We start from the raw sequence: 27,324 nt of genomic DNA, 5'->3' as shown, positions 1-27,324 counted from the left end.
CTTGCAGGGTCCATTCAGGTGTTCTGGAGTGTCTGCCAGATAGTTGAATCTCGGATTCACAAAGAGCAGTGTGTATTTCGTCCTGGAACTGTTCTCCCGCATGGTCCATGAGGATGCACGGAACGTTACCCAACCAGTCTATATGTGTTTTGTGGACTTGGAGAAGGCATTAACCCACCTCCGGCCTAATTAAGGCAGTTGGCTCCTTGTTTGACGTTTCCAGTGAGGGTTGAACACCACCAGGGCTGCCCTGATTCTGTTCAGAACCTTTATGGACAGAATGTCTCGGTGAAGCCATGGTGTTGAGGGGAACCAGTTTAGTGGCTGCAGGATCGGGTCTCTGCTTTTTGCAAATGATGTGGTCCTCTTAACTTCATCAGGCCGTAATCTCACGAAATCGGTTGGCAGCCGAATGAGTATGAAGCGGCTGGGATGAGAATCAGCACCTCCAAAGTATGAGTCAATGGTTTTCGCCCTGAAAAGGGTGTAGTGGGGGTGAGATCCTGTGCCAAGTGGACGGTTTAAATACCTCGGGGTCTTGTTCACGAGTGAGGGAAGGATGAAACGCGAGATTGACAAGCGGATTGGGGCCACCTCTGCAGTGATGCGGACTCTGCATCTATCCGTTGTGGTGAATGGGAACCTGAGCCAAAAAGCAAAGCTCTCAATTGGTTTATCCACGTTCCTACCCTCAACTATGGTCATGGATTTTGGGTAGTGACTGAAAGAAAAAGGTTAGGATGCCTCCTGGTGTTCAGGGTACTAACTGGTATGAGGCCTCCCAGGGTACACCAGACCCAGGACCCAGGACTGGCCTAGTTAACCCCAGGATCCTGCAGGAGGAGCTGGACAAAGCAGCTGGACAGAGGGAAGCCTAAGCTTTTAGTGTTAGGCTGACCTCGGATAAGCAGAAGAAGATGGATGGAAGGATGAAAGAAAACATTCCACTTGTTAGAATCTGATAAGATTTATTGTCAGTCACATTTATTTTGTCTGTTTGTGAATTAAAGAGCAATAGTTAGCATCAAGTGCATATGCAATATTTCTAAGAATAAAAGATTCTGACAAAGTTTGTTCAAAAACATATTTTTCCCCAAAGAGTCCAAACAGGTCACATAATCACAAAGTTAGTAAAAAAAATTCCCTGTCATCAGTGAGAGCAACTTCTACAAAGGAGAGTGGAAATGGAAAAGAAATCTATGAAATACTGAATAGAAATCCCTTATTTACTAATAATCCCTTATACATCCCCTATGCCCCATCCAGCCTCCCAGAGGATGCCCATAGAACACTGACTCCCTTAGACTAGTTTGGGCAGGAATAATCAAACATCTTAAGTTACCTCCAAGTCACATTTCACATCACCAAAATCTTGTTGGCTAGAAGACAGAAACGGACAGAAGATAACAGAATGAAGTCATTGGATTCCTGCTGGATGTTGTAATTGATTATTCCCATGGTACACGAGGGTTCTGACTTATAAACCCCCCCCATCCACCAAAAATCTCTGACTACATGAAGAACTGAGCCACCATGTTGGCCAAACCCAACAAGATCAGAAAACTGTGGAAAAGCGCTGATGGCCAGCGGAGGGTGCCCTGTCTTCTCAGGGAGATCATGTGGACCAATGAGGGAAAGACAAAAACTAAAGCCAAGCCGCACGTTGCTCCTGAAAACCTGAAAAGGTCCAACAGTTTTCATATAAGAATACAAGTAGGGGCTGGGAATGTTTGGGACAAGCATTTGTTAAGGTGGAATAAATATAGGCATAAATTCAAACGTACCGAATAATGGATCCAATATTGGGATAAAACTTTGCCATCAGGACACCAGCTCCAACAATCATGCTGTTCAGGGCCAGGACATGGAAGAAACTAAAGATGAATGGAAAAGCTTTTATTCTCACGCAAACTGATGGTGGAACAAGCACACTGTATATAGAGTACTTATGTTAGGGCTGTCGGAAATCAAGTTAAAACAGCCAATTCAGACATTGAAGGAAGCTTTACCTTGGGTAATGATTGCCAAAGATCTGGCCCATCATTTGGACTCGTACCAAGTATCCCAGTAAGGGGTAGACCGTGATCATTTGGAACAACAGGAAGGTCCGAGCCACAAATACCATCACATCATCACTGGGGAAATTATCTAAGAAGTTCTTTGAGAAAAAGATGGCAATAGAATGTTTCAATAATACAATAGCATAAATGTGGGATGGCATTTTATCAGTCCTACTGGTTCGATGCAGTCTTTGTCAAGAGGAGGCGCTGGAAAGGCGGCGAAGATCAACACTCCTACATAAAGATAGGTCAGCCCTACCAGGAGATAAGCCACAGACAGGTCCCGTACCTGAAAGTACCATAACTCAGTCACAAATGATGTCTTCTGAGGTAAACTGGGTATTAGAGGGACAGAAGGCTTGTCATCAGTCAATGTAGCTACTCTGTTATTTGGAGGCCCAATTCCTTCCTGTGTCTGAATAACCCTGTCATTGAGTCATTGACAGTGATTCACTCAGCAAAGGTAGTCACCATGCATGACATAGGCTCACATTGTTCTCTTGGTGCTTGTTGTTCTTCATTAGGGTGATGATACAGTTGTGAATGAAAAACGCCAGCGTCAGGACACCTGTCAACTGAGGGAAGAGCAGCCGGAACTCTGGAAGAAAAAAAATCCCAAAGACATCATGCATCTGCCTGCTACTAGTACGCAAGGTAGTAGAAAGGATCCATAGATGTGGGAGCATCACATTCATCACATTAGACATGCATACGTATATTAACATGTTAGTCAATCAAAACAGGGATATGAAAGTCAGAGGACGCATGACAGGCAAATGTGTTTGTTTGTTAAGATGTGTCTCAAATGAGCAACTATTGTACACCCAAAGGAAAATTTCAGAAGACAATGATGGAACATTTCAAATTATGGCATATACTCACCACAATAGATACAACTGTACCATAACCCCCCTCCCCCCCCAAAAAAAACCCTTAAATAATAAGACCCTTAATCCGTATTATATGTACACTACATCTGTATATATATATATATATATATATATATATATATATACATACACACACACACACACACATATGTATATATATATGTATACATATAGTATATATTATATAATATTTATACATATAGTATATATACAGTATTTGTGTGTATGTTTGTTTATTTATCAGGCGTGTCACATGATCTCCCAAGATTAAAACACAACAAGATTTCTCGTTCAGACAAAAAATGTCAATTAAACACTAAACTAATCACACAATTAATGAAAATGAATTTGATCATTTTGCCAGCCGCCATATATTGCCATGTGCACGAGGGGCTGTCTTCCTAGTCTCCAAACAGGAAGGAAGAAGATTCACTCTGTACTCTGGTTTCAGCACGCGTTTGTTCCAAAGAACAACAGCATGAATGGACTGAGCCCTTTTCTCAATCACACAGTCTCTTTGTCTGAGTGGGTGGAGACTGGGACGGTAGCATACGCACAGTGTGCAAAAGAGTGTGCTTCTTCTTGCACCTTCTTCTTGTAATGTTGTCAATATTAAATTAGAAATTTTTTCATTGTACTTTTCTTAAAATATAGCATTTTGACCAAATTCCGACAAAACGTTACATATCATTAAACGTAAACAGTGTCATCTACACAGAATGCGTATGCAAATGAGCTGTGTGCATTGACACACAATGTGAATTTCAGAGTATTTCTGGATCATTTCTACGTTGCTTTGTCAAGATTCAGAAAATAACAAAAGTGACACTGAATCAAAATGAGAAATATGGCCATCTAAAGCTTTGTGACTTTAGCCAACCACAGTGAAAGTCACTATCCACAAATGGCATGTATATGAAGGAAGTGGGGTTATTGTGTCTGTGTTAGCTGCCAGTCTTAATATTTGTTTGTTGTAAAGTTGTCACTCACGCAGTGAGATCATCTTAGCTCTGTTAGTCATCCATCCTTCATGCTAAGCTTTCTCAGTTTCACTGTCAGTGGTCATGTTAATAAGACTATCAGTTATATATTATCTTTGTCTCTTTCATACACAACACATAGTTGTAAACAGGTTTTCTATGCTCAAACTACAAACGTACAGTGAGGGCCATAACTAAGGATCGACCCGGCCAATATGTCGGGCCGATATTTGCGTTCTTTACTTGAATCTGTATCGGACGATACGTGAATGGGTTCGCCGATGTATTTTTCCGCTGCATGATTTACAGACAGGCATCCGCCGGGCAGCTTTGTGTTGCCGGAGGACCCTGCAACATACACCGGCACTGGTGAATCAAAACAAGGGTGCGTTTTCAACTTTTAATTAACCTCTAACAGTTAAACTTAGTTGAACTAGATAACATGAACGCCAAGTGCATGCAATATACGTGCTTGGAATATTGTGGCGCTCAAGGGTCTTTTAAAACAGAGAACAACTCTTATTTTACACATAAAAGAATAAGCTTGCTTTTTACACCATACATAACCCATCACATTTCACTGGGTGATCGCTAGGCATAACAGTTTAAGTCATGGTGTGACAACAAGAAATCCCCAAAACATCACATACCAACGCAACAGACGAATGAAAGCACTCTCACTAGTTGAGCAGACCAAGAATGAACAACTATGCAACTTTAACTACAAACTGACCAACTATTTACATTGACGGTGCCGCAAAGCACGCTGGGAACCAGGAAGTTTTTAATGATTTATTTGTAAATTCCTATGGTTCATACATAAGTATTTGCACCCTTGAGATATTCAGTGCTAATATTTAGTGCAGAAGCCGTTATTTGCAATTACAGAAGTCAAACGTTTCTTGTAGTTCCTCACCAAGTTTGCACAGGGATGTTGGCCCACTCCTCTACACAAATCCACTCTAGATCTTTCAGGTTTTGGGACTGTCACTGAGCAACACAAAGTTTCAGCTCCCTCCAAAGATTTTCGATGGGATTTAGGTCTGGAGACTGGCTAGGGCACTCCAGATCCTTGATATGCTTCTTACGTAGCTACTCCTTGGTCATCTTGCTATGTGCTTCGGATCATTGTCATGTTGGAAGATCCAGTCAAGACTCATCCTCAATGCTCTGGCTGAGGGAATGAGGTTGTTGTCCAAAATCTGATGATACAAGGCCCCATTCATCCTCTTTTTAATACAGTGCAGTCGTCCTGTCCCCTTTGCTGAAAAGCATCCCCAAAGCATGATGTTTCCACCCCATACTTAACAGTAGGGATGGTGTTCTTGGGATGCAACTCAGCCTTCCTTTTCCTCCACACACAATGAGTGGAGTTTGAACCAAAAAGGTAATTTTTGGTCTCATCTGACCACATAACATTCTGACATTCATGACATTCAGATGGTCCCTGGCAAACTTTAGATGAGACTGCTGACTTCAACAAGGGAACCTTGTATGCAATGCATGGTTTTAAACCATTACGCCGTAGTGTTCTACTGACAGTAGACTTTGAAACTGTGGTTCCAGCTCTCTTCAGGTCATTGACCAGCTCCTGCCATGTAGTTCTGAGCTGATTCATCACTTTTCTAATCAAGAGTCATGCCCCACCAGCAGAGATCCTACATGGAGCCCCAGTCCGAGGTAGATTAGCAGTCATGTTTAGCCTTTTCCATTTTCTAACAATTGCAGCAACTGTTGATTTATTCTCACCAAGCTGCTTTCCATTTGATCCATAGCCTTTTCCAGCTTTGTGGAGCTCTCCTGTTTTGTCTCTGGTGTCTTTGGAAAGCTCTCGTCTTGCCCACGACAGTTGGATTATGATTGACTGTGGGGGTGCACAGGTCACATTAATGAGCTCAAATGGGGGGCAGGTGGGGGTTTACTCGTGGGGTAAAGGTGGGCTTTTTTTAGGGTGGATTGAGAGCTCTTTGAACGACTACTTAAGAACTTACTACTTATGAACCATAGTAATTTACAAATAAATCATTAAAAAAATCATACAATGTGATTTTTTTATTATTTTTTAAGATTATGTCTCTAACAGTGGAAATGCATCTATGATGAAAATGTCAGATCTCTTCCTATTTTCTAAGTGGGAGAAGTTGCAAAATCGCAGGGGGTGTAAATACTTATGACCATCACTGTATTTGATTTATAAATAAGGAATCCTACATACTTATCATGGTAGGGTATGGACCCAGTTAACTACGATAAACGAGGAATTACTGTATACTGTATAAAAACACTCACAAGAAAGAAAACAAGTGTTTCATGTGTCTTTCTGATTACCTGGAACATAGTACTTGTTTGCTTCAAACCAGCTGAAGTCTAGATGAAAGCCAAGGCGGACAGCTTTGATGGTGACCAGAACCAGCAGGTAGATGACGGATATGGTGCCTGGACAATGAGGGATACAAAATCCATGCATGAATGATGCAGCATAACACAATACAGTATGAGGGCTTAGTCATCCTTTCACTTTAAAGTAACCTTAATCAGCAATAATTCATTTTCAAACCTTGGGTAAAAACAGATAATTTTTTTTAGATGCTAAAAATATACATTCATTTATTTTCTACCACTTATCCTCACAAGGGTCGCAGGGGTGCTGGAGCCTATCTCAGCTGTCTTCGGGCAAGAGGCGGAGTACACCCTGGACTGGTCGGCAGCCAATCACAGGGCACATATAAACCATTCACACTCATACCCATACCCATACTCATACTCGTTCATACCTATGGACAATTTGGAGTCACCAATTAACCTAGCATGTTTTTGGAATGTGGGAGGAAATCGGAGTACCCAGAGAAATCCCACGCATGCACAGGGAGAACATGCAAACTCCACACAGAGATGGCCGAGGGTGGAATTTAACTCTGGTCTCCTAGCTGTGTGGCCTGCACGTTGATCACTTGTCCACCGTGCAGACCTAAATATACATATACATACACACACACATATATATATATATATATATATATATATATATATATAGGCCAACAAAAATAGCAGATAACACATCCTAAGGAAATGACTCCAAAACAGGATTTTTACCTTTGTTAGCAGTCTTAAAAAGGAAAAAAAACAACTGTCAAATGTGAATTCAGACTCACCCAAGAACGTAAACCTTGCAAAGAAGGAGGCTGACCGGAAACAAAGCAGTGGCAGCAGTAGGATGATGAGATAGAGCGGTATGGTGTTGGTTTTGCTCCACCAATGTTCAAAGGAGTCAACATCAGTGGTATGATTGCCAGCCGCAATGGGGTAAAGAGTGCTGATGCTCTTGTTCCCTTCAGAGTCGGTGTTTGGGTATGGGCAAATGACTAGGAGAGAATTAAGCAAAGCATTAGAATGCTGGTCAAACCTTTGGACACATGGGGGCACTGTTGAGAGCACCCTCCCAAACTGTTTGAATAGAGCCTATTATTAGTCATAAAATGTGCACATTTAAGCAACTTTCACCAATTTCAAAAAGGAAAAATACAAATATAAAGGCATTTAGAAGATGCATTGTGATGATATGTAGTGTTCTACACTGGTCACTATGTGTCAGTAATGTTACTGTAATGTGCGGTGAAGCATACAAGCACCAGGCGATCGCCAAAACAACAGGCTTTTGTTACAGGTTTGAATGATCTCACAACAGGCCAGAAAAGCACTTGGAGAGCACAGACCCAGCCAAGCACCACAGCCGCACCCCCCACTCATATTGTGATTTACACTATAAATATTAGTCCTCCATATTTAGCATGCTAACAACTAACATAACAGTGGGAAGTGTTTATATACCCAAGTGTCTGGCTAAGACAAAAAGGGCAAATTTTGCTGGTTGATAATTATCGACCGATATTAAATAATTTTGATCTTTTAAAAGATATATCAATATGATGATTATTCAAAGATCATTGTGTCATGTCACATTTGAGCCACTAGATGACACTCAAGGGTAGCGTACCTGTGTGAGGCATACCATATTAGCTACAAATTGCAGAGTATCACCACAACACACACAATCCCTCCTCCTGGTGTCAAAAGAACTACACACACACACACACACACACACACACACACACACACACACACAGCAACGCAATAGATGGATAAAAACAGACAATACACTACTAACATATCATGCAGAATATTAACCAGCTACTATGCAAGCTCTAATCACGTGCTTTTTTTATTTTTATTAATTATTTATTTTTATTAAAAAATGCACAGCAGACCACTGTGGGAAACAGGAAATATTCCCAGCAACACTATAAAGATCTCTGTTAATAAAACCAACACTTCAATAAAGCCTACACATACAGTTATGTTGTGTATTGTTAAACTATCCTAGGCGATCATATTTGAGCTGTGCAAAATAATGCATATGCCAAATTGCACGACTTGCGTGGGTTGAGATTTAATCATGTTAAAAACTGTATTTAGAAGGTCATAAACAGATTTTCTGTGCTCTCAATACAGAAATGTTCGCTTTATAAACAAGGAATTCTACTTTCCAAAGATTCGCTGATCACAATCGGGTCTGGAACCAATACACTGATAAACTAGAGACGACTGTACAGGCTGGTAATATGGATACCTTCTGTCTGACTTACCTCTATCTGTGCCATTTGTTCCAAACTCGGGATGTGACATGTTAACATGATGAGCATAGTCTGTAAACGGAAGAGAAAATACACTGGTCAAAGTAAAGTACAATGAATATACAATCTACAAGAAGTAAAACTAATTATATTAATGAAGACAGAGTGATCAAATAGTCTGCAACTTAGTTCTCTTCATGTCTAAAAAATATTTTTCTGGTTTGACAAGAGCGTTGTGTCTTACTGTAAATAAACTGCCCGGTGTTGTAGAGGAAGTTGGACATGAGGACCCAATAAACCACCATGGCTCCAATAAGAGACACCATTGAGAAGACCAAGCTAGACCACTGGCCAAACTTGCCAAAGTAGTACCGACAAACATCAGGAAATTCCCAGTCAGATGTGTCCACATAAGCTGCACGGGACAAAAAGACGGAGGCAGTAGAAAAGTCACAGTGGAGAAAATAAGCATTGGCTGGTGATCAGTACAGGGTGTTTATAATAAGCATTTGATCCCCTTCTCGTTTTCACACTTTGCTGTAATGGCTTGAAGTCCTCAAGGAGACATATTAGATCAAATCTAGAGCTGCAGCAATTAATCATTATCCAATGAATCCAAAACTATTTTGGTATTCATATTTGTTAAAATGTAAATATCCTTGATTTCAGCCACTCAATCGTGATTTTTTAATGTTACAGAGGATCGACCAGCAACCACCAGGTGGAGAATAAGTGCAATGTCACAGTTACGGAAAATCAAGGCAGCCAATGTTGTGGGACCTACGGATTGCCTTTGGTGATTTGAGTACGATGTAACAACAGTAGAGCATCAGCAAGCCTGTGAAGATAAGGATGAGGATCCCCAGAGTGAAACCAGCCTAAAGGGTGAAAACAATGGTCAGACTACTCAAGCTACCTTTACCATCAGTGTGACTTCAGGTGTATCCAATGCCAAACCTAATGGCATTGTATTGCAACATTTATGAAAAGTATGTCAAATATTCTTGTCACCTGCTTTATACCCCAAGGTATGCTGAGTATGGACGTGCCCATCATTGTATTCCATATTGCAAATCTGCAAGACAAGCAAAAGTAAAGACATTGGCAAAAAGAGAATTGGCTTTGGGTGACTGACTTAAATATCCTGAGAGTGCTTACATGGTGATGATACTGGGGTTTTTAGTCAACTGGTCACTGCCTGTCACCTTAAAAGCTGACCCCAGAGGGCTGTAAATGTAAATTTCCTCTGCACGAGGGATCACATGGTTAGGTGGACTCTGGAGATAGACACAATCAACATACATAAATATGCAACAATGTTCAGCTACATCAGTAGCTTGAATTTGTCAATCTCAGCTTGCAATTTCCCTCTTGAATACACTGTCGCTGGATTCTTACAGCGTGGGCCAGTGTAAAAAATATATATTTTTAAAAAACACTATCATCAACAGGTTTTTCGAAGGTGTTTAACTGCTGCATAACGTGTTTCAGTACTAGGCTTGTGGTGTGTTGGCAGTGAGAGTGGTACCAGGTACATTCTAATGACCTTGGACTATTTTACTAAGTGGCTGGAAGCTTACAGATGATTATAATTACTACAATATGTTTCTTGGACTAGTTACAAATACTTCTAGCTAACATCACTTACCAGCAGCCTGTCAGAAGAGCCTGTGAGTTTGCTGTAGTAATGCACTCTACTGTTGAGGATAGCAGCCTCAGCTGACACCCTCTCTTGCGGGTCATCATCTACAATATTCCTGGGTTCCACGTGAAAAGGCCTGGAATTAAGACAGCAATCACGTCCAGTTAATAGTATTAATTTCTTCTGCCAAGCAGTTTATTCTGTTTGAACATTAAGCAAAAAAAAACAATAACCTCTTCAATAAGTTCAACTTTGTGGAGAGATGTGGTGCAAATCCAGGAATTTGTCTTCACATTATTGCGAGACAGAGCCTTTGTTGACATTTTCAGTGAAGTATGTATATATTACATTATATAAGTTGCAGTCCCTCTTGGTTAGTTTTTAATAGTGCTTTTATAAAAAATTCCCCACTTCACTGGGATTTCATACTTAAGTTGACAATTTTCCAATTGAACATGAATGGACAATTTATTTGGCACCCCCTTCTGGTAGAATTTTTTTTTCCATTTTCCATTACTGTAACATTCTGCTTATTGTATTGACATATTGTAGCCTCAATGGGGTACAAGCCAGTGCCTTGTTGTGCCAGTCCCAAGCCTGGATGAATACAGAGGGTGGTCTCAGGAAGGGCATCCTACGTAAACATTTTGCCAAACCAAGTATGCAAATCAACAACACGACTTCCATACCGGATCGGTCAAGGCCCGGGTTAACAATGACCGCCATCGGTGCTGTTCACCTATAGGGTGGCGGTGAAAATTGGGTTACTGTTGGTCAAAGAAGGCGAGGAGGAAGATGTGCCTGTAAGAAGAGAGAGAAGAGGAGCGCCAAGAACCTAGAACTGACAGTAGGGACTTTGAATGCTGGAACTATGACAGGAAAAGGTAGAGAGTTGGTTGACATGATGCAGAGGAGGAAGGTAGACATACTGTGTGTCCAGGAGACCAGGTGGAAAGGTAGCAAGGCTATCATGGTGTAGATGGGAAGAGAAATGGAATAGGACTTGTTCTGAAGGAGGAGTTGGTTAAGAATGTCCTGGAGGTAAAAAGAGTGGCAGATGTGGCAGGGTGATGAGCCTGAAGCTAGAAATTGAAGGTATGTTGTTCAATGTTGTTAGTGGTTATGCCCCACAAGTAGGATGCGAGTTGGAGGAAAATTTGAAATTCTGGCTGGACCTTGATGAAGTGATGCAGAGCATCCCTAGAAGGGAAAGAGTTGTCATTGGGCAGACTTGAATGGACATGTTGGTGGACATGGGGTGACCTGTAAGAGTGGAGGTAGGAGTCCACAGGTAGACTACATCTTGTGTAGACGCTGTAATCTGAAGGAGATCAGTGACTGCAAAGTAGTGGTAGGTGAAAGTGTAGCCAGACAGCATAGGATGGTGTGTAGAATGACCCTCATAGTGAGGAAGATGAAGAGGGCATAGGCAGAGCCGAGGACCAAATGCTGGAAGCTGAAACAAGAAGAGTGTTGTAGGATTTTTAGGCAGGAGTTGAGACAGGAGGCTCTAGATCAGGGGTGGGCAAATATTTGGACTCGAGGGCCGCATTGAGTTAACAAAATTGTCTGGGGGGCCAGAACATATATTTAACACACACACACTATTTTATGCTTATCATTTTCCTTGAATTATTTGTCTAATTTTATCTGTAAAAGTGTTATCCTATATCAGTTGTATGTTCTCATGTCCCTTTTTTAGGAGCACTTTAAACATCACACCACATCAAACTATGTCATTTAATTTGACAGTTTTGTTGTTTATTTTTTACTAAATCAGACATCCGACTTGCAAGTCATGTTGCCAGTTTGTATGTTAAAAGTTGAAGTTACTTAGAAAGCAACTGGCGGGCCGGATTCAAACGCTTGGTGGGCCGCATGTGGCCCCCGGGCCGTAGTTTGCCCACCCCTGCTCTAGATGGTCAGGAGGTGCTGCCACATGACTGGACAACTACAGCAAATGTGATCAGGGAGACAGGTAGGAGAGTACTTGGTGTGGCATCTGGAAAGAAAGCAAACAAAGAGACTTGGTGGAATGATGGTGGTGGTGGACTTGGTGGTGGAATGAAGACGTACAAGAGTGTATACAGCGGTTTAGCTAAGAAGAAGTTGGACATTGAGAGGACTGAAGAGAGTACAGATCGATGTATCCTAAGGTGAAGGTAGAGGTGGCAAAGGCCAAACAAGAGATCTATGATGACTTGCACGCTAGGTTGAACAGTAAGGGGGAGAGGTGGATCTCTACAGGTTGGCGAGGCAGAGAAACAGCGATGGGAAGGACGTGCAGCAGGTTGGATGGTCAAGGATAGGAATGGAAGTGTACTGGCAGATGCCAGTAGTGTGATGGGAAGATGGAAAGGGTATTTTAAAGAGTTGATGATTGAGGAAAACAAGAGAGAAGGAAGAGTAAAAGAGGTGTCTGCTGTGGACCAGGAAGTAGCAAAGATTGGTAAAGAGGAAGTGAGAAGAGCATTGAAAAGGATGAAGAGTGGGAAGGCACTTGGTCCTGATGGTATACCTGTGGAGGTATGGAAGTGTCTAGAAGAGGTACGAGTAGAGTTCCTGACTGGTTTGTTCAATAGGATCTTAGGTGATGAGAAGATGCCTCAGGAATGGAGAAGTGTGTTGGTGCCCATTTTTTAAGAACAAGGGTGATATGCAGAGCTGTGGCAACTACAGAGGAATAAAGCTAATGAACCGTACAATGAAGTTATGGGAAAGAGTAGTTGAAGCTAGACTAAGGACAGAAGTCAGCATTTGTGAGCAGCAGTATGGTTTCATGCCAAAAAAAGAGTACTACAGATGCAGTATTTGCTTTAAGAATGTTAATCAGAAGTACAAAGGTCAGAGGGAGCTGACGTGTCTTTTTAGAGCTGGAGAAAGCCCATGACAGGGTCCCGAGAGAGGAACTGTGGTATGTATGAGGAAGTCTGGAGTGACATAGAAGTATGTTGAAGTGGTGCAGGACATGTATGAGGACTGTAAGACAGTGGCAAGATGTGCTGAAGAGCTCAAGGTGGAGGTGGGACTGCATCAGGGATCAGCTCTGAGCCCCTACTCGTTTGCTATGGTGATGGGCAGGCTGACCGATGAGGTTAGACAAGAATCTCCGTGGACTATGATGTTTGCTGATGACATTGTGATTTGTAGTGAGAGTAGGGAACAGGTGGAGGAGATCCTGGAAGAGTGGAGGTTTGCCCTGGAAAGGAGAGGAATGAAGATTACCCGCAGCAAAACGGAGTATATGTATGTGTGTGGATGAGAGGGACCGAAGTGGAAGAGTGAGGTTACAGGGAGAAGAGACACAGAAAGTGGACAATTTTAAGTACTTGGGGTCAACAGTCCAGAACAATGGAGATTGTGAAAAGGAGGTGAAGAAGCGTGTGCAGGCAGGATGGAACGAGAAACGTGTCAGGTATGATGTGTGATCGAAGAGTTTCAGCTAAAATAAAAAAGGTATACAAAACTGTCGTGAGACCAGTTTTAACAGACGCTTTGAATGATGCGGCTGAAAGAATTCCCACGATACTTAAGAGTGCTGAAATAAAAAGGTAGTCAATTTTGCAATAAAAGCTAATATTTCAGGTTGTGAAGTCTTATGCAGGAATCCCGATTTGATCTGACAAATCTTAAGTAACTTCTATCAGTGTAGAATTACTACAGCTTGTGCTTTGGCTGCTTTTGATCAGAGCAGCTGTTAAACTCTGGTGAAAAAAAGCATCTCACCTCTCACCTGAGGTAATGAGTGACGCTGGGAGCACAGAGCGTAGGTAGAATTGCATGGTTTAAAGCAGGGGTGCTCATTAAGTCGATCGCGATCTACCGGTCGATCGCGGAGGTGGTACTGGTCGATCGCTGGTCGATTGCGGCGTGACATTAAAAAAATATCATCCCAGCATCAATGCCGTCACTTGATTGATATACAGGGCAGCCATTCAGATGACAACTGAATGTTGCCCTTCGGGTGACCAATCAAATCAAACAACGTCTCTAAGTGCAGCAGAACTTACGATGTCAGCCTATCATCCATCCCCGTTACTTGATTGACATACAGGACAACCAGTCAGATGACAACTGAATTTTGACCTTTAGGTCACCGCTCATGCGTAAACAACGATGCAAAGTGCTAAGCTAGTCGGCGAATTGCGTCAGATTTTAAGCCCTCGCTAAAGTTTATGGCCACTAAAAAGAGTGAAGGAGCTGGACCAAGTAAAAAGGCAAAAACTGGACCAAGTAAAAAGGCAAAAAACATATCACTTCCATACGGATATGGAATATTATACGGATATTATGATACGGATATTATCCATGACTGATAAACATTTGGAAGTGTGCTTGAGGCTGGCTATCAGCAGCTACTGTCCGGACTATGCATGCCTGGCTGGTTCAATTCAGTGCAAGTCATCAAAGTAAACTCAGGTAATTACAAAAAATGTTAATAGTTAATTATGTGTGTTTTGCAATATTGGCTCATTTGGTTATGTAAGGTACATCAACATACATTGTACGTACAAATAATCCTCAATACATTTGAAAATAAATAGATGTTTTGCATTTTTGTAGTGGGTAGATCATTTTGACTCGGTCATTTTAAAAGTAGCTCGCATGCTGAAAAAGTGTGAGCACCCCTGGTTTAAAGTGTTTACATGTACAAAAGGAAATTTGCTTTAAATTTGATGGGTGTGGTTAATATTCAGGCGCACACAATATTCCAACAGTTATGGTATTTCAACATTCGTTCTACATTTCAGTTCAGCATCCACATGCAATTTCTAGTGAAATAGACTAAAAAAAAGCCACTTAATCAAGTCTTTCTATGTTTTAGCTTTGCCCTGTTGCCACATCTGAAAACTGAAGATGAATTCTTTCATGTCAGTATTTGTTTTGAAACGATAAACATGTCCTGACACTTTGTTGTGACTTAGTGGAAGAAGATGCTTGGAATACTATATGACCTAGAAAGCTAGTCGGCCGCTGTGAAATACCTAACTGAATTAAAATGTCACCCACACCGCTACTGCAGTTGCAATTAATACAGAGGTGGCACATGAATGTTAGTCATCGCCTAGCAAATGAATTCCTAGAAAGTGAAAGAGAAGAAAACATCAACAATGTCATTGTTTTAATGGTGTGAAGTTGTCTTGGATGTTGTCAAGCTAACATCCACGTGTTTTGGTTTTTATTGTGGACGACTGCAAAATAACCCACATGAGCCAGAACTTTGATACAAAGTAAGTAACGCTAGTGACGTTGTATCAAAGTACAAACACAGGTTGTCGAGGGAATGGTTTAAAGGAGACACATTACATCCAGACAGTACATGCTGCTGAAAGTTACAATAAATTTCAAGTTGACAAACATGCAGTGCTGGTTTCAGTGTAACCAACCTTTTAGCCCTGTTGTCCAAAGAGTCTGTGGAGCCTCTGTGCGAGAAGCTCTCTCCTGTTGGCCCAGAGCTCAGCAGAGGCTTGTAGTCATCCTCCATCATATCTCACACACTCAGCTGGGTCCTGCCAACTCGCATCACCTGACTGGGTCAAATGGGTCATAAAGTTACCACCTGACTGCAAGGAATTATGTCATAAATTACCATCACAAAACAACAATAAAATATTTTTGTGTGGTAACGTGTGACATTTTCTGGGTCACATATATTCATAGAACATTTCTTGGGTAGAATTTGTACCAGCTGAGATGGAATAAAGAGGATAGAAATTAATTATGTAAACCCATTAAATGGTACCCAGAGATGTGCTGCAAGGACACAGCATAGCTGGCAACTTCAGCCAACTGTAATGGGCAACATGGCAACATTAAGGCACTACAGAATCAGGCACTGATGACATCATAGATGGACGACAGAGCTGATTTTGGCTTCCTGTTTTCATGTGTAAGCAAGCTAATAGGCTACTACCAAGCATGTTCGGTGATAAAACTACATTAAGAACACCATTGGACTCACACAGTGTATTAACAACATGACAAGATGTACCATACTGTAAGCTAACAGAAAAATGCACACAAGCCGAAGCAAAATTTGGACATTTTCGACGTTAAATGAACAACACACTAACAGAGATTCCACTGTATACGTCCTGCGATTGACTGGCAACCACCCTAATGAAGGTTTCTGAATCTAAAGGACTAAAACCCAATTGACCAGGCGTAGCTTTGCAGAATACTTAACATGTTTTGAGTAGCTTAGTCTGTGAAGCACAGAAGTAAAACATTCATTCATTCATTTTCTACCGCATTCCTACCCAATTCTAAAAACATCCTCATAAATCCTCTTAAGAAAAGTAGCAACCAAATAGAATTACGTTTTATGCTGCTATGCACGTCCACTAATGTATTAGTGCAACCTTTGTTAGCATGTGTTTTAGGTAAAATAAATCTATGGCAAGATTTTGCCTTTGTTTGTGTCCATGTTTATGGTAGTAAACAATACAGAGTCCAACTCTGATCTTGATGTATTTTTGTCACAAAATAGCTAGATAGATACTTTATTAATCTCCAAGAGGACCTTCCTTGTTAGCATCTTGGTACTAAATGGAAACAGTCAGCTCTGTTGCCCGTGTGTGATGTCATCAGCGGTTGACTGTAGTTCTTTGCTAACAAACACAGTTGTGCTGCAAGTCTCGAAAATGTTTTACATTCGTAAAACAATTCTAAACACATAAAAATGAGAAATTAACATTTAGGGTTAGTTTCACTATTATTGAAGACGTGATGGCAGAGGCACGATGTGGCAGCGAGATCAACATGGACACCACCTTCGTGTTTTGCTGTCCGAATTGATTTGATAGTATAATCAAATGACCGTATAATGAAATACCTGCCTTCAGCTCGGAAGAACAAAAGCTGGTATGTTCTCTTTGCTGTCAACCCGATGCAGACAGGACTTTAGCTAACGTAGTATCCCAATCAGCCGTCACGTGACAACACAAAATGACTTTTTACTTGTCCCAAATATGTGTACAAACATTTCAAGAAACTGTTTCCGCGTGTGTTAAACATCAAATCGTCGATCAAATCAGAAAAGGTAGCAGCAGAATTTCACTTACACGCAAAATAAAGCACACAACCCACGCCTCAATGCAAAGCGTTTGCTATTTTTTGTCAAACACAGAATATAAATAACAACCTTACCGACACTGATGGTGAAAGAATCCTTCCCGGTTGTTTTCAGCTCATCGCAGGTTTGCTGTGTCAGCAGATCTATCCACTAGGAATGCACACACATATAGTTTTGTTATCGTCAATAAGAGGAAGTGCGTAATAGAACCACTCTTTATTAGCTACGATATTACGGTAAACCGTGAACACTGTTTAGAAAATAAAACAAGATTCCTCATCACAAACTATCTGGGCTGGTCTTGCATCTAATTTGTTTTCCTCCCCTTTCTTCTTCTTCTCTACTGTTTCCGCTTCTTCTTCCGCCTTTCCTTTAGAACAGCAACATTACGGCCCCCTCCTGACCGTGTGACGTTACATCAGCTTGCCTTTCAATGTGCTCAAATTCACCCAAAGGATAATAGCTGGGTTAAAAATACAGACTTAAATAATAATCAGAATGATAATCAGAATCATTAATTATCAAGTCTTTGTTGTTTGAAGTTCTAAAATAACACAATTTCTGTCTCAAACACGTCTCGAGTCCTCCTCGGACTTCGTCATTGTTACCAGACTACCGTAAGGTGCATTCAGGGACACTCGGACCATTACAACGTCTTTATTATGCAAACAGAAAGACACTTTTATAGAAATGGCTTTTTTATTTTATCCATCCATCCAATCCATTTTTGATGCCGCATATCCTCACTAGGGTCGCAGGTATGCTGGAGCCTATCCCAGCTGACTTTGACTGAGAGGTGGGGTACACTCTGGACTGATCGTCAGTTGTATGAGCAACAAGTGGTTGGTTTTGTAAATATCACCTACTTTGGGCTACATGTGCATGTGTGGGTCTGTTTGCTGTGAGAAGTGTCCCTGAATGCAGTGGCAACTTGTTTCCCAGGGGTTACGGTATGCACCTGAATGCACCATTTTAGAAAAAAGCTTTAGTTTGCTAGTTTTAATCCTGCTTGTTGACTGGAATCTTCCCATAGTGTCCCAACTGTAAAGGAACACCTTTCCTGCCTGTTTCCTTCCTGCTGGTCTCGTCACACTGTGAGGCGTTCAGGCGCACCTGAGTGTTCGGCGCTGATTGTTTTTCATTTTTATTCACGTACCCCCTTATGGCAATTGACTCCCAAAGTGGGGTACACTTTGGGAGCCACTGATACAGCAGAGATCTAAAGAGATATACACGCATGTGACAAATGAGAGTCAAGATGCAGGATAATTCTGGAAAACATTTAATACAACTTCAAAAAAAAAGAAAGTAACCCATACAAATAAAATACATCACTTCCCCCCTCCTTTCCTCTATCTATCAAACATACTCGATCTTATTCCCAGACTCAAATAACAAGGGTGTTATATTTAACTTCCTGACCCATGCTTCATAAACAATATTTCAAATAAAAGACAATGAGTATTAAAAATCAAATATTTGGATTGTCTGTCTTTTAGGCTGCTATGCAACTGCCAAGAGACGTTTCATTGTTTTTGTCTGGTAACCTCAGGACATCAAATATACAACATGCTCATTTCCAATGGCTGGCTTTCTTTCACCAGATAGTCCGATTCTTGTTGGGATTTGCATGAAAGCTGCGGATCAAACATTGTTCAGAAGAATAACGGCTGATTCGCATGAGCACCGTGTCTGATTCCTAAACACCCAGAAAGCAATCTGTCAGGCTGTTACAATTTCAACATCAATAAAGTTTCCAAATGTTTGCGAGAAGAGCAGTTAGACATGACATGTGTCTTTTGTCCTGACTTTGATTGACCCTCTTGGCATGCATTTGGCTTGGGTCCATGAAAGCACCTTTACATAACGTAACATAGCACCATTTTTTTTCTTTTTCACGGGGGACCCAAGCAATAACATGCACACACTCTCCATTGTCTTGGTTACCACTTCTAAACATACATTTCATTTCAAACATTGCAAGGCAAGTCATGAGTATTGATACAGTACTTTACATGTAGAGGGTGAACTAGTACAGTACACGGTAAAGAAAGTGCTAAAGTACAGTACAAAATATTGGTCTTGAAAGGAGTATAGGAGACACCAAAGTGTTACATAACATATACGTACCTAGAATGTATACATTTGACCATTTTTTTTAAACTTGGGTTCACTTATCTTCACTGCTCCAAAACAGTACTTCCTCAGTATACAAACATACACAGCTTAATCTGCACAACCACAAATACATTTACACTGTCACCATCAACTGTCCCACCTGTGTACTTCGCTAGCGAATACAAGCACATTGACAGTAATAACACAGTAAGAACTGCTTTTTGGAAACAAACAAAGACACGCTCCAGGTACAGCTCTGGTGATGACCGGCCCGTCCTTCAAAACGCGAATCTGATTATCAAATATAAAAAGTACTAACTTTTGCTGCGAATGGTTTGAAGTTGGGCGTTGTAAGATACCGCTGTCTGATTGCACTCTATTAACTCAAGGTCCTGCCCCACTGCGCCCTTCCCTCTGTATGTTTTATTAGGTATAAATATGCATATTGAAGCATATTTTGCAGGTTTTTGCATAAATGAAGCATTTTCAAGCATAGAAATGGCTAAATTAAGCAAATACACACAAGGCATTCAGAAGACGCATTCAAAGATGATATGTATTCTACACTGGTCACTACGTGTCAGTACTGTTATTGTATTGTTGTACAACAGGCACAATAATTCACAACTCTCTCTAACTCTCATCTTGTGGCTGCAAGCTAAAACACCCCACCCCGCCCCACTCGGCTCCCCTAGAACCGAAACTCATTTATAGCAACACACACAAGTGCAAGTCTTATTTTCAGTTTTTATGTCTACTATATCGGATAAAGTGAGGGCAGGGTTGTTTCATGTCTAGAGGGCTTTAATGATATTAAAAACGGAAGGTCATTAGCAAGTTTTAACTAACTATGACAATATTCCATTCATGAATAAGGAATTCTGCTTGGTCGGGTCTGGAACCAATCAACCCTGATGAAGAAGGGATGACCGTATTCCAAGAAAAGAGTATTCCTTTCCAAAGAAGCCACGGTGCTAGCATAGTAGCTACCATAAGAGTTGGATTGAGCGTAAATTCGTTCGTCTCGCCTGGCGACACAAGAATGACAAGTTTTTGTGACTTGAAATGCCTTTCGTTACTCACGATGCAGACGTTTTAAAGATCGTTTTATCCTCTGTTACTCATGCTGTTCCACCTACCGTTCATATCACAGAGACAGATGAAACGGTGAAACGGCAGTATGGGACAGAGCCTTACGTGTTTTCACATGTGAATAAATGATGATTCAAAGAATTGATGATTTATCGCTTATGCAGTTAATGGACAACTATTATAGTCTGCGATTAATCGTTTTTTTTATGTAAAAAATACAAATATCTACTAATCTACACACACGTGAATATTTTGTCATTTCCTTAGTCTTCCATGAATTGTGTTTTAGGTTATTCACAAGTTATTCACACACACGTCAGCTTTGGACATTTTTGCCTCTTTTTTGATGTTGTTGATTTGGTCCATCAAGGGCTTAACCGATGACTCCGTTAATGGAAACAGATTGAGACTAAGAAACCAACTGTTAGCAGGAAGTAGGTTCCTTTTTGCGACACAATTTCCAGACAAATTGACATGTAAGACATTTCAGCTGGTGTTCCGTATGTGATGGAACAGGCTATTAAACATGAAACCTCTGAACACGCCAAGCCACCGCAAATGATCACTTCAGTATTTGAAGACAAATGTTCTTTACCCACTTGGTGGCATGCTTTAGAAGCAGTGTTACAGGAAGTACACACACATTTCAACCATAATCATCCAGAATCATTTGACCATTCCATGATGTCAATCATGAGGTATGTATGCAATCAGCAGGAATCAAGCTAACGATGAATGACAAGTCCTAAACTCAAATATTCATTGGATACGTCAACGTCAAATGGTGAGTGGCAGAGAGAGTCCGCAGAAGCAGAACAAAACATGCGTTCGTGTTGTCTTTTGGAGCGGCTCGGGTCGGGGTCAGTGATTGTCGCGAACAGAAACAGTCCGTATGCAAAGTGGCAGAACAAAAGAGCAGTTAGAACTTGAAAGTGCTTTTTGGAGCGTAGATCCACATCATTCATATACCAATCTCTACATAATTGACTATTTCCTCCTTGGAGATGAATAAATCGTGCATGGCCATTAGTATTTCTAACTCCATTATTTTCTGTCACAACAGTGCCCCCCCCCCCCCAAGATAAATATAAATATATATTTACCTCCATAGATTTATCTGTACAAACCGCTGTATGAGTTGCTGGCACCAGCATCATTCAAGCATGAACCTTAAAGGAATGTAATTCCATCCACCCTGCCTCTCATGACCCCCGCCCCAACACCTCATTGTGCCCCACTATTTAAGAAACACTGGCCTAAACACACACCTCAAGGAAAAAACAAAGGATGACCTATGAAAAAATTACAGTCTTAAAATCAATATGTTATAATAATAGCTGTGCCTAACTGTGCTGCCTTGGTTACTGCTGGATGGGGGCGCTACCTTTCCGATGTGCTATACCCTGCACAGAGTGCTTTATATATTCAATATTAAGAAAATAATACACTTCCTCATTTGATAGAAGTACAGTAATCCCTCGCCATTTAGTCTTTCAAATTTGGTGTTTGGAAACGGCATATTATTAGTCCAAAAATCAAACGTAACATGGATAAATGATGTAAAATGCCAACATTAGGCATTCAGGAGAAGCATTCAAAGACATTATGATGATAAGGAGGTGTCAGTAATATAACTGGTAGTGGTGTGTCGGTCATGAACGAACGGGTCAAAAGAACTAGTTATTTTTTGTGAACGGAATGAACGAGGTCACCGCCCCTAAACTACCCATTCAGTCCGTTCAGTTGCAAATGCTTTTTTTTGATTGGCTGGAGAGTCAGTTCACCGTTGCTTTTGCAGGGTGGTACTATCTTCGTGCTTGCCTGTCTTATCCGATTGTCGCGCCTCGCTCTGTGCGTGGGTGGGGTTAGCTGACTGAAAGACTGAAAGAGATTGACCGACACTCGTCGCCCGTTCGTTCATGACCGACACACCACTACGGGAGATCACAGGCTCACGACCAATTGACCGAAATGACTGAAGTGAACGGATCTTTTTACAGAATGAACCGGACACTGAAATGAACGGTTGTGCTACTAATTGTTAATGTTCGGTGTGACACACAAGCACCAGACCTGATCGCCGAAACAATAATCCCTGACACAGCAATGTATGGCAAGCTAAAGTCAACTCTGAACACCCAACATCACTTCCTGTCAGCCCTTTGACTCAGATATTTGTTAAAGTGTAAAGGTGACTTCATATCTAGAGGGCTGTCAAAAACTGTATTTAGAAGGTGGTAAAACTACAAAAAGGAATCCTACTTTGTGGAAATTCACTGATCGCCATAGGGAACCTCGTCACCGCAATAAGCGAGGGATGACTGCATAACCTTTGTTGTTGACAGTCCGTTGACTGTTACCCTCCCCCCACACCATTATACCCCCATGAGCAACCCAACTTGTACATTTTCATAGCACCATGTATAGTATCGTTCATATTTCAAGCATTTTAATGTATGACTTGTTCTAAACATTCAGCTGGTTGACAATCTTAATTTTGTTCTCTTTTTTTTTGCTGTGTCCAAGTCCAAAATAGTTCCAAAATAATATGTAAGGCATTTCTAGCTTCCTTCCACCTAGACCTATGAAAAAGTGCATCTCAAGATGGCGATCTCAGCTGATGTCATATTGTTCTTCTTTATACAGTGAAACCTTGGTTAGCGTCAGAAGGACCGACTCTAACCAAAAAACGAATTAATCTAACCGAAATCATGTAAATCCAATGAATCTGTTACAGCCAAAAAGCCAAAAATGTTAACACAAACATGTTTTTATAGCTTTGCAATTATAGTTTTACTTGTGTAAAAGAATTTCAAATGCAGAAAAAATGATGAATGAAAAAGACAAATGAACATTTAAGGTTACTTTCAGCTGCACTGAAGACAAAGACATGGTGTGGCAGCAAGATCAGACCTTAGTGTTTTTATTTTTTTATTTTATTCAATAGTCAAGTCTTATTGATGTCTTCAATGGCTTATCTTCTGCTACTATGCCAACTATATTAGGTAATATGAGTATTAAGGTGACTATAGGGGTGTTATTTCATGTCTAGAGGGCTCTAATAATGTTAAAACCTGTATGTATGAAACCATTCCATTTATTAATGTTGAATTCTACTTTGTTGAAATTCATTTAGCGCGGTCGGGTCTGGAACCAATTAAATGCGACGAGCGAGGGACAAGTTGTTAACAGGTGATAAAAATTATCATTTTGATTTACGTGGAATTGTGATTTAACTCATTAAGACAACAGTTGAACCAAAAAGAGGCTAACAGAGGTTCCACTGTACACAAGAATGCTCCTTTGAAGTGTTTTGTATAAATGTAAATATTAATAAATATTATAAATAAATGTATTATTAAAGGACGCCATGCTTTACTGCAGTTTGAAGGCTGGTCAGAGTTTTTGCTCAGCTCTACAGGGAGGGGCCAAGCCAAGTCTGAAAAATAAAGGCTACCTTTTGCTGAAATATGAATAATGCTTCCTGTTATTGAAAGGAAATACAACGTGGTTTCTGCAGGCTGCCGTCAAACTCAAACTGTTGCACATGGAGTCATTCTGAACCACAAAGTTCCGCAGCCATGTCAAGGACATACGTCAAGGACATATGTTCTCCACAAAAACACATTTCAACACGCCTGACTTTGGCCTGGGAATGTTTGCTCAGTGTGGCGTAAGCTAGGAACACCAGAGATGCTTCCCGATGAGCACAGGCGCCCTAAAAACCAGACAGTTTCACCCACAGCCGATGTACATGTATCTCTACAATAACAATAATAATAATCTCCATTGCACCGCTCCATTGAGAATGGTCTCCAAACAGGAGCTGATTGGAGAGGTACTATGTCTTGGTTTGCATGATGCCACCCATTTCTATATATTGTTTGTTACTTACAGCGTAGTATTCCATTTAAAAAGGTGGGGGTTATAAGTCATGCTTAAAGTGCATTAAAGGGCACAACAAAATGAAACTACAGTAAACCTCGGATATATCGGACTCAGATATATCGGAAATTCGCTCACAACGGACAGATAAAAAAGAACCAATTTTTCTGTAATGCATTTCCAATAAAAATTCATTGCATATATCAGATTTTTTTATGACGGATTTCGCCTATTTCGGACAAAATCTCCAGTCCCGTTCCAATGCATTTCCATTAAATTTCCCTCGCACATATCGGATGGCCGCAACGTGGCGCTCCGATTCGCCGAATCGTAACAGGCCGCTATACGACGTCATTTGCAGCGTTTGCAGCGTTGCCTGCGCGTCCAGGTACATTGGAAACATAGTCAAGGAAGTGCCTTTTTATAACGGATAAAATCCGATTTACGCATATACCGGATATAAATCCGATATATGCGTAAAACGGACATTTTCCGGTATACGCATATAACGGATTTCGCTTATATCGGACAAAACCAGTGGGAACAATTGAATCCGATATATCCGAGGTTTACTGTATAATAGATTAGATTGTAGTTTGTTATTTAGACTAGATTTTGTAGGTTAATATTCTTATTTATATATTTATGACACACACACGCACACACACACACGCACACTCACAAAGTCCACTCCAGGAGGAGACTGGGGGTCCATCGGTCCCGCCAAGGTCAGTCCTCCTGCTCCTCGCTGTTCTGCCGAGCATCTGTCCTCTTCTCTTTGTGACAAGTGAACATTCGCCGCATCTCCTCCTCGTACCTGATGAAATTCTCGCCGAATCTCGCCCAGGCTTTCAACGGAACGGTGATGGTGTTTCTGTACGGCTGCCGCACTTCACTGATTTTCAAAAAGACGCCATAGCGGTTGGAACCGACGTCGAAATAAAACCTCTTGTTGTCCACTCGGAAGGTGGCGGCCTCCGGGAGCTCCGGGTTGGGGTCGTGGTTTCTGGACGCGGCTCGGTCGCGCTCGTCGTCGTCGCCGTAGTCGTCGATCAGCTGGGAGAGCGCGTCCCTGAACTCGATCAGCCCCTGCGCGGGGACAACGATGGTCTGTTCGATCCCTTGGCCGTAGTAGCCCATGGTGCCGTGTCCTTTGCTGACAGTCTGCCTTATGCGCAGGAAGCGACCCCTCTGGTTCTCCTTCAGGTCCAGAAAGTACTTCCTATTGTCCCTTTCGATCAATTCGCTCTTGAGGACGCGGTGCGCGTGGTCGTCCGACGCCGCGGAGCCGGTCGGGGACAACGCGGGCTCCTGCGCTCTCCTGCGGGGGTCGGGCGCGCGGCCCTTGCCGTCGCCGGCGTGCCCGTCGAGGCCCCCCCGCAGTCCGATGCGGGCGTAATATTCGATGAAGTCCCCCAGGCTGTAGCGGAGCGCGGGGGCCATGGACATGGACAGCGTCAGTTTGCTCTTCCGGATGTTGTCGTGGCGGCCTCTGCCGATCCACACCTCGGCTATTTTCAGGAAGCGTCCGCGCACACTCTGCTTCACGTCCAGGTAGAAGCGTTTCTTCTGGATGTCGACGCGTTTGGAGGCGAGCTCCTGGATGTCATGCTGCTGGGGGGCAGTGTGCACGTACTGCTGGGGATACGGCGCTCTCGGCAAGGAATCTGACGCAATCTTAGCAGCCCTGACTCGCTCCATTCCTCTGCAACATCCATCGGCCATCATGATTGGTTTTCCTCTTCCAGAAAGCTCAGGACAAAGCCGTTCTCCATCCTTAGGAAGCTTTATTCCAACATCTGGCTCGGAGACGCGGATGCCTCAAATGACCCGAAGATGGCAGCGAGTTTGAAGCATCAGCTGACGCTGCTGTCATGTGTCCCGAATAAAGGTCAATATTTATCTACTGTAACCTCCATACCTTTTGGAAATTGCAGCAAGCTCATTGCGGGAGGGAGCCAGGGAAGCAGCCAACCTGAAATTGGAGGAGGCGTCCAATACTACATGAACCCGATGAACCCATCCGCCCCCCCCTCCCCGTCCTGAGAATACCTCTGTTAAAGAGACACGATTTATGTGGGAAAAATGACTCTCGCACCTCGCAAAAGGCGAACAACAGGAAAGACTGGCTTAAAACCAGCATCTTGTTGATGCCTGGAGCCGGGAGATCATATTTGACAATTATACGAAGGAGTTTGATTGGGCCAAAACATGCAATCTAATGCTTATTGTTGTTTGGGCCATATGCACGCTTGTCATTTTGGACATTTATGTGTATCACCGTTCACTTAAATAATAATATTTCACATTTTACATTTTATTCTGTATCTATATTGTGTGTGAATTATCCCAATATTTGAAATACAGACCTAAAAGCTTGGAATATAAAGTCAGATCATTTATTTATACATCGAATATTTTCGTATGTGGAGATTAGAAAACTGGCTTACCACCTTCTAAATAGTTCATTCATTCATTCATTCATTTTCTACCGCTTTTTCCTCACGAGGGTCGCGGGGGGTGCTGGAGCCTATCCCAGCTGTCTTCGGGCGTAAGGCGGGGTACACCCTAGACTGGTCGCCAGCCAATCACAGGGCACGTATAGACAAACAACCATTCACACTCACATTCATACCTATGGACAATTTGGAGTCGCCAATTAACCTAGCATGTTTTTGGAATGTGGGAGGAAACCGGAGTACCCGGAGAAAACCCACGCATGCACGGGGAGAACATGCAAACTCCACACAGAGATGCCCAAGGGTGGGATTGAACCCTGGTCTCCTAGCTGTGAGGTCTGTGCGCTAACCCCTAGACCACCGTGCCGTAAATAGTTCTTTAACACAATTAGAGCTCTCTAGACATGACATAACACCCCTATAGTCAACTTTAAACTCCTATTATCCAACACAATAGACATTTTGTTTCTTTCTTTCTGCTTTTTTCCCTGA

The 27,324-nt window shown here is 41.8% G+C and overlaps 2 protein-coding genes across 3 annotated transcripts; both read right to left on the bottom strand.

Annotated features, from left to right (window-relative positions):
• Positions 1 to 952: 952 nt before the first annotated feature.
• slc38a9 (solute carrier family 38 member 9) lies at positions 953 to 17,878 on the bottom strand. Of its 2 annotated transcripts, XM_058064596.1 has the most exons (15): positions 17,353 to 17,876; positions 15,591 to 15,734; positions 10,210 to 10,339; positions 9,720 to 9,838; positions 9,573 to 9,636; positions 9,346 to 9,439; positions 8,806 to 8,976; positions 8,574 to 8,633; positions 7,083 to 7,292; positions 6,259 to 6,366; positions 2,552 to 2,658; positions 2,236 to 2,349; positions 2,010 to 2,158; positions 1,785 to 1,874; positions 954 to 1,677 (listed from the first exon to the last, which is right to left on the bottom strand). In XM_058064596.1, exons 2-15 carry the CDS (start codon positions 15,689 to 15,691, stop codon positions 1,512 to 1,514), a joined length of 1,683 nt encoding a protein of 560 aa, XP_057920579.1. In that variant the 5' UTR covers positions 15,692 to 15,734; positions 17,353 to 17,876; the 3' UTR covers positions 954 to 1,511. The 2 variants fall into 2 exon arrangements, with proteins under 2 accessions (XP_057920581.1, XP_057920579.1); XM_058064598.1 differs by lacking the exons at positions 6,259 to 6,366; positions 7,083 to 7,292 and having other exon boundaries at positions 953 to 1,677; positions 17,353 to 17,878.
• A 3,822-nt stretch (positions 17,879 to 21,700) lies between these two features.
• purg (purine-rich element binding protein G) lies at positions 21,701 to 26,368 on the bottom strand. The gene has a single exon (XM_058059894.1). It carries the CDS (start codon positions 26,099 to 26,101, stop codon positions 25,103 to 25,105), a length of 999 nt encoding a protein of 332 aa, XP_057915877.1. The 5' UTR covers positions 26,102 to 26,368; the 3' UTR covers positions 21,701 to 25,102.
• Positions 26,369 to 27,324: the final 956 nt, after the last annotated feature.

Source organism: Doryrhamphus excisus, chromosome 2 (assembly GCF_030265055.1).
Source record: "Doryrhamphus excisus isolate RoL2022-K1 chromosome 2, RoL_Dexc_1.0, whole genome shotgun sequence".
NCBI classification, from domain to species: Eukaryota; Metazoa; Chordata; class Actinopteri; order Syngnathiformes; family Syngnathidae; genus Doryrhamphus; species Doryrhamphus excisus.
This window is presented reverse-complemented; position numbering and strand designations above follow the sequence as displayed.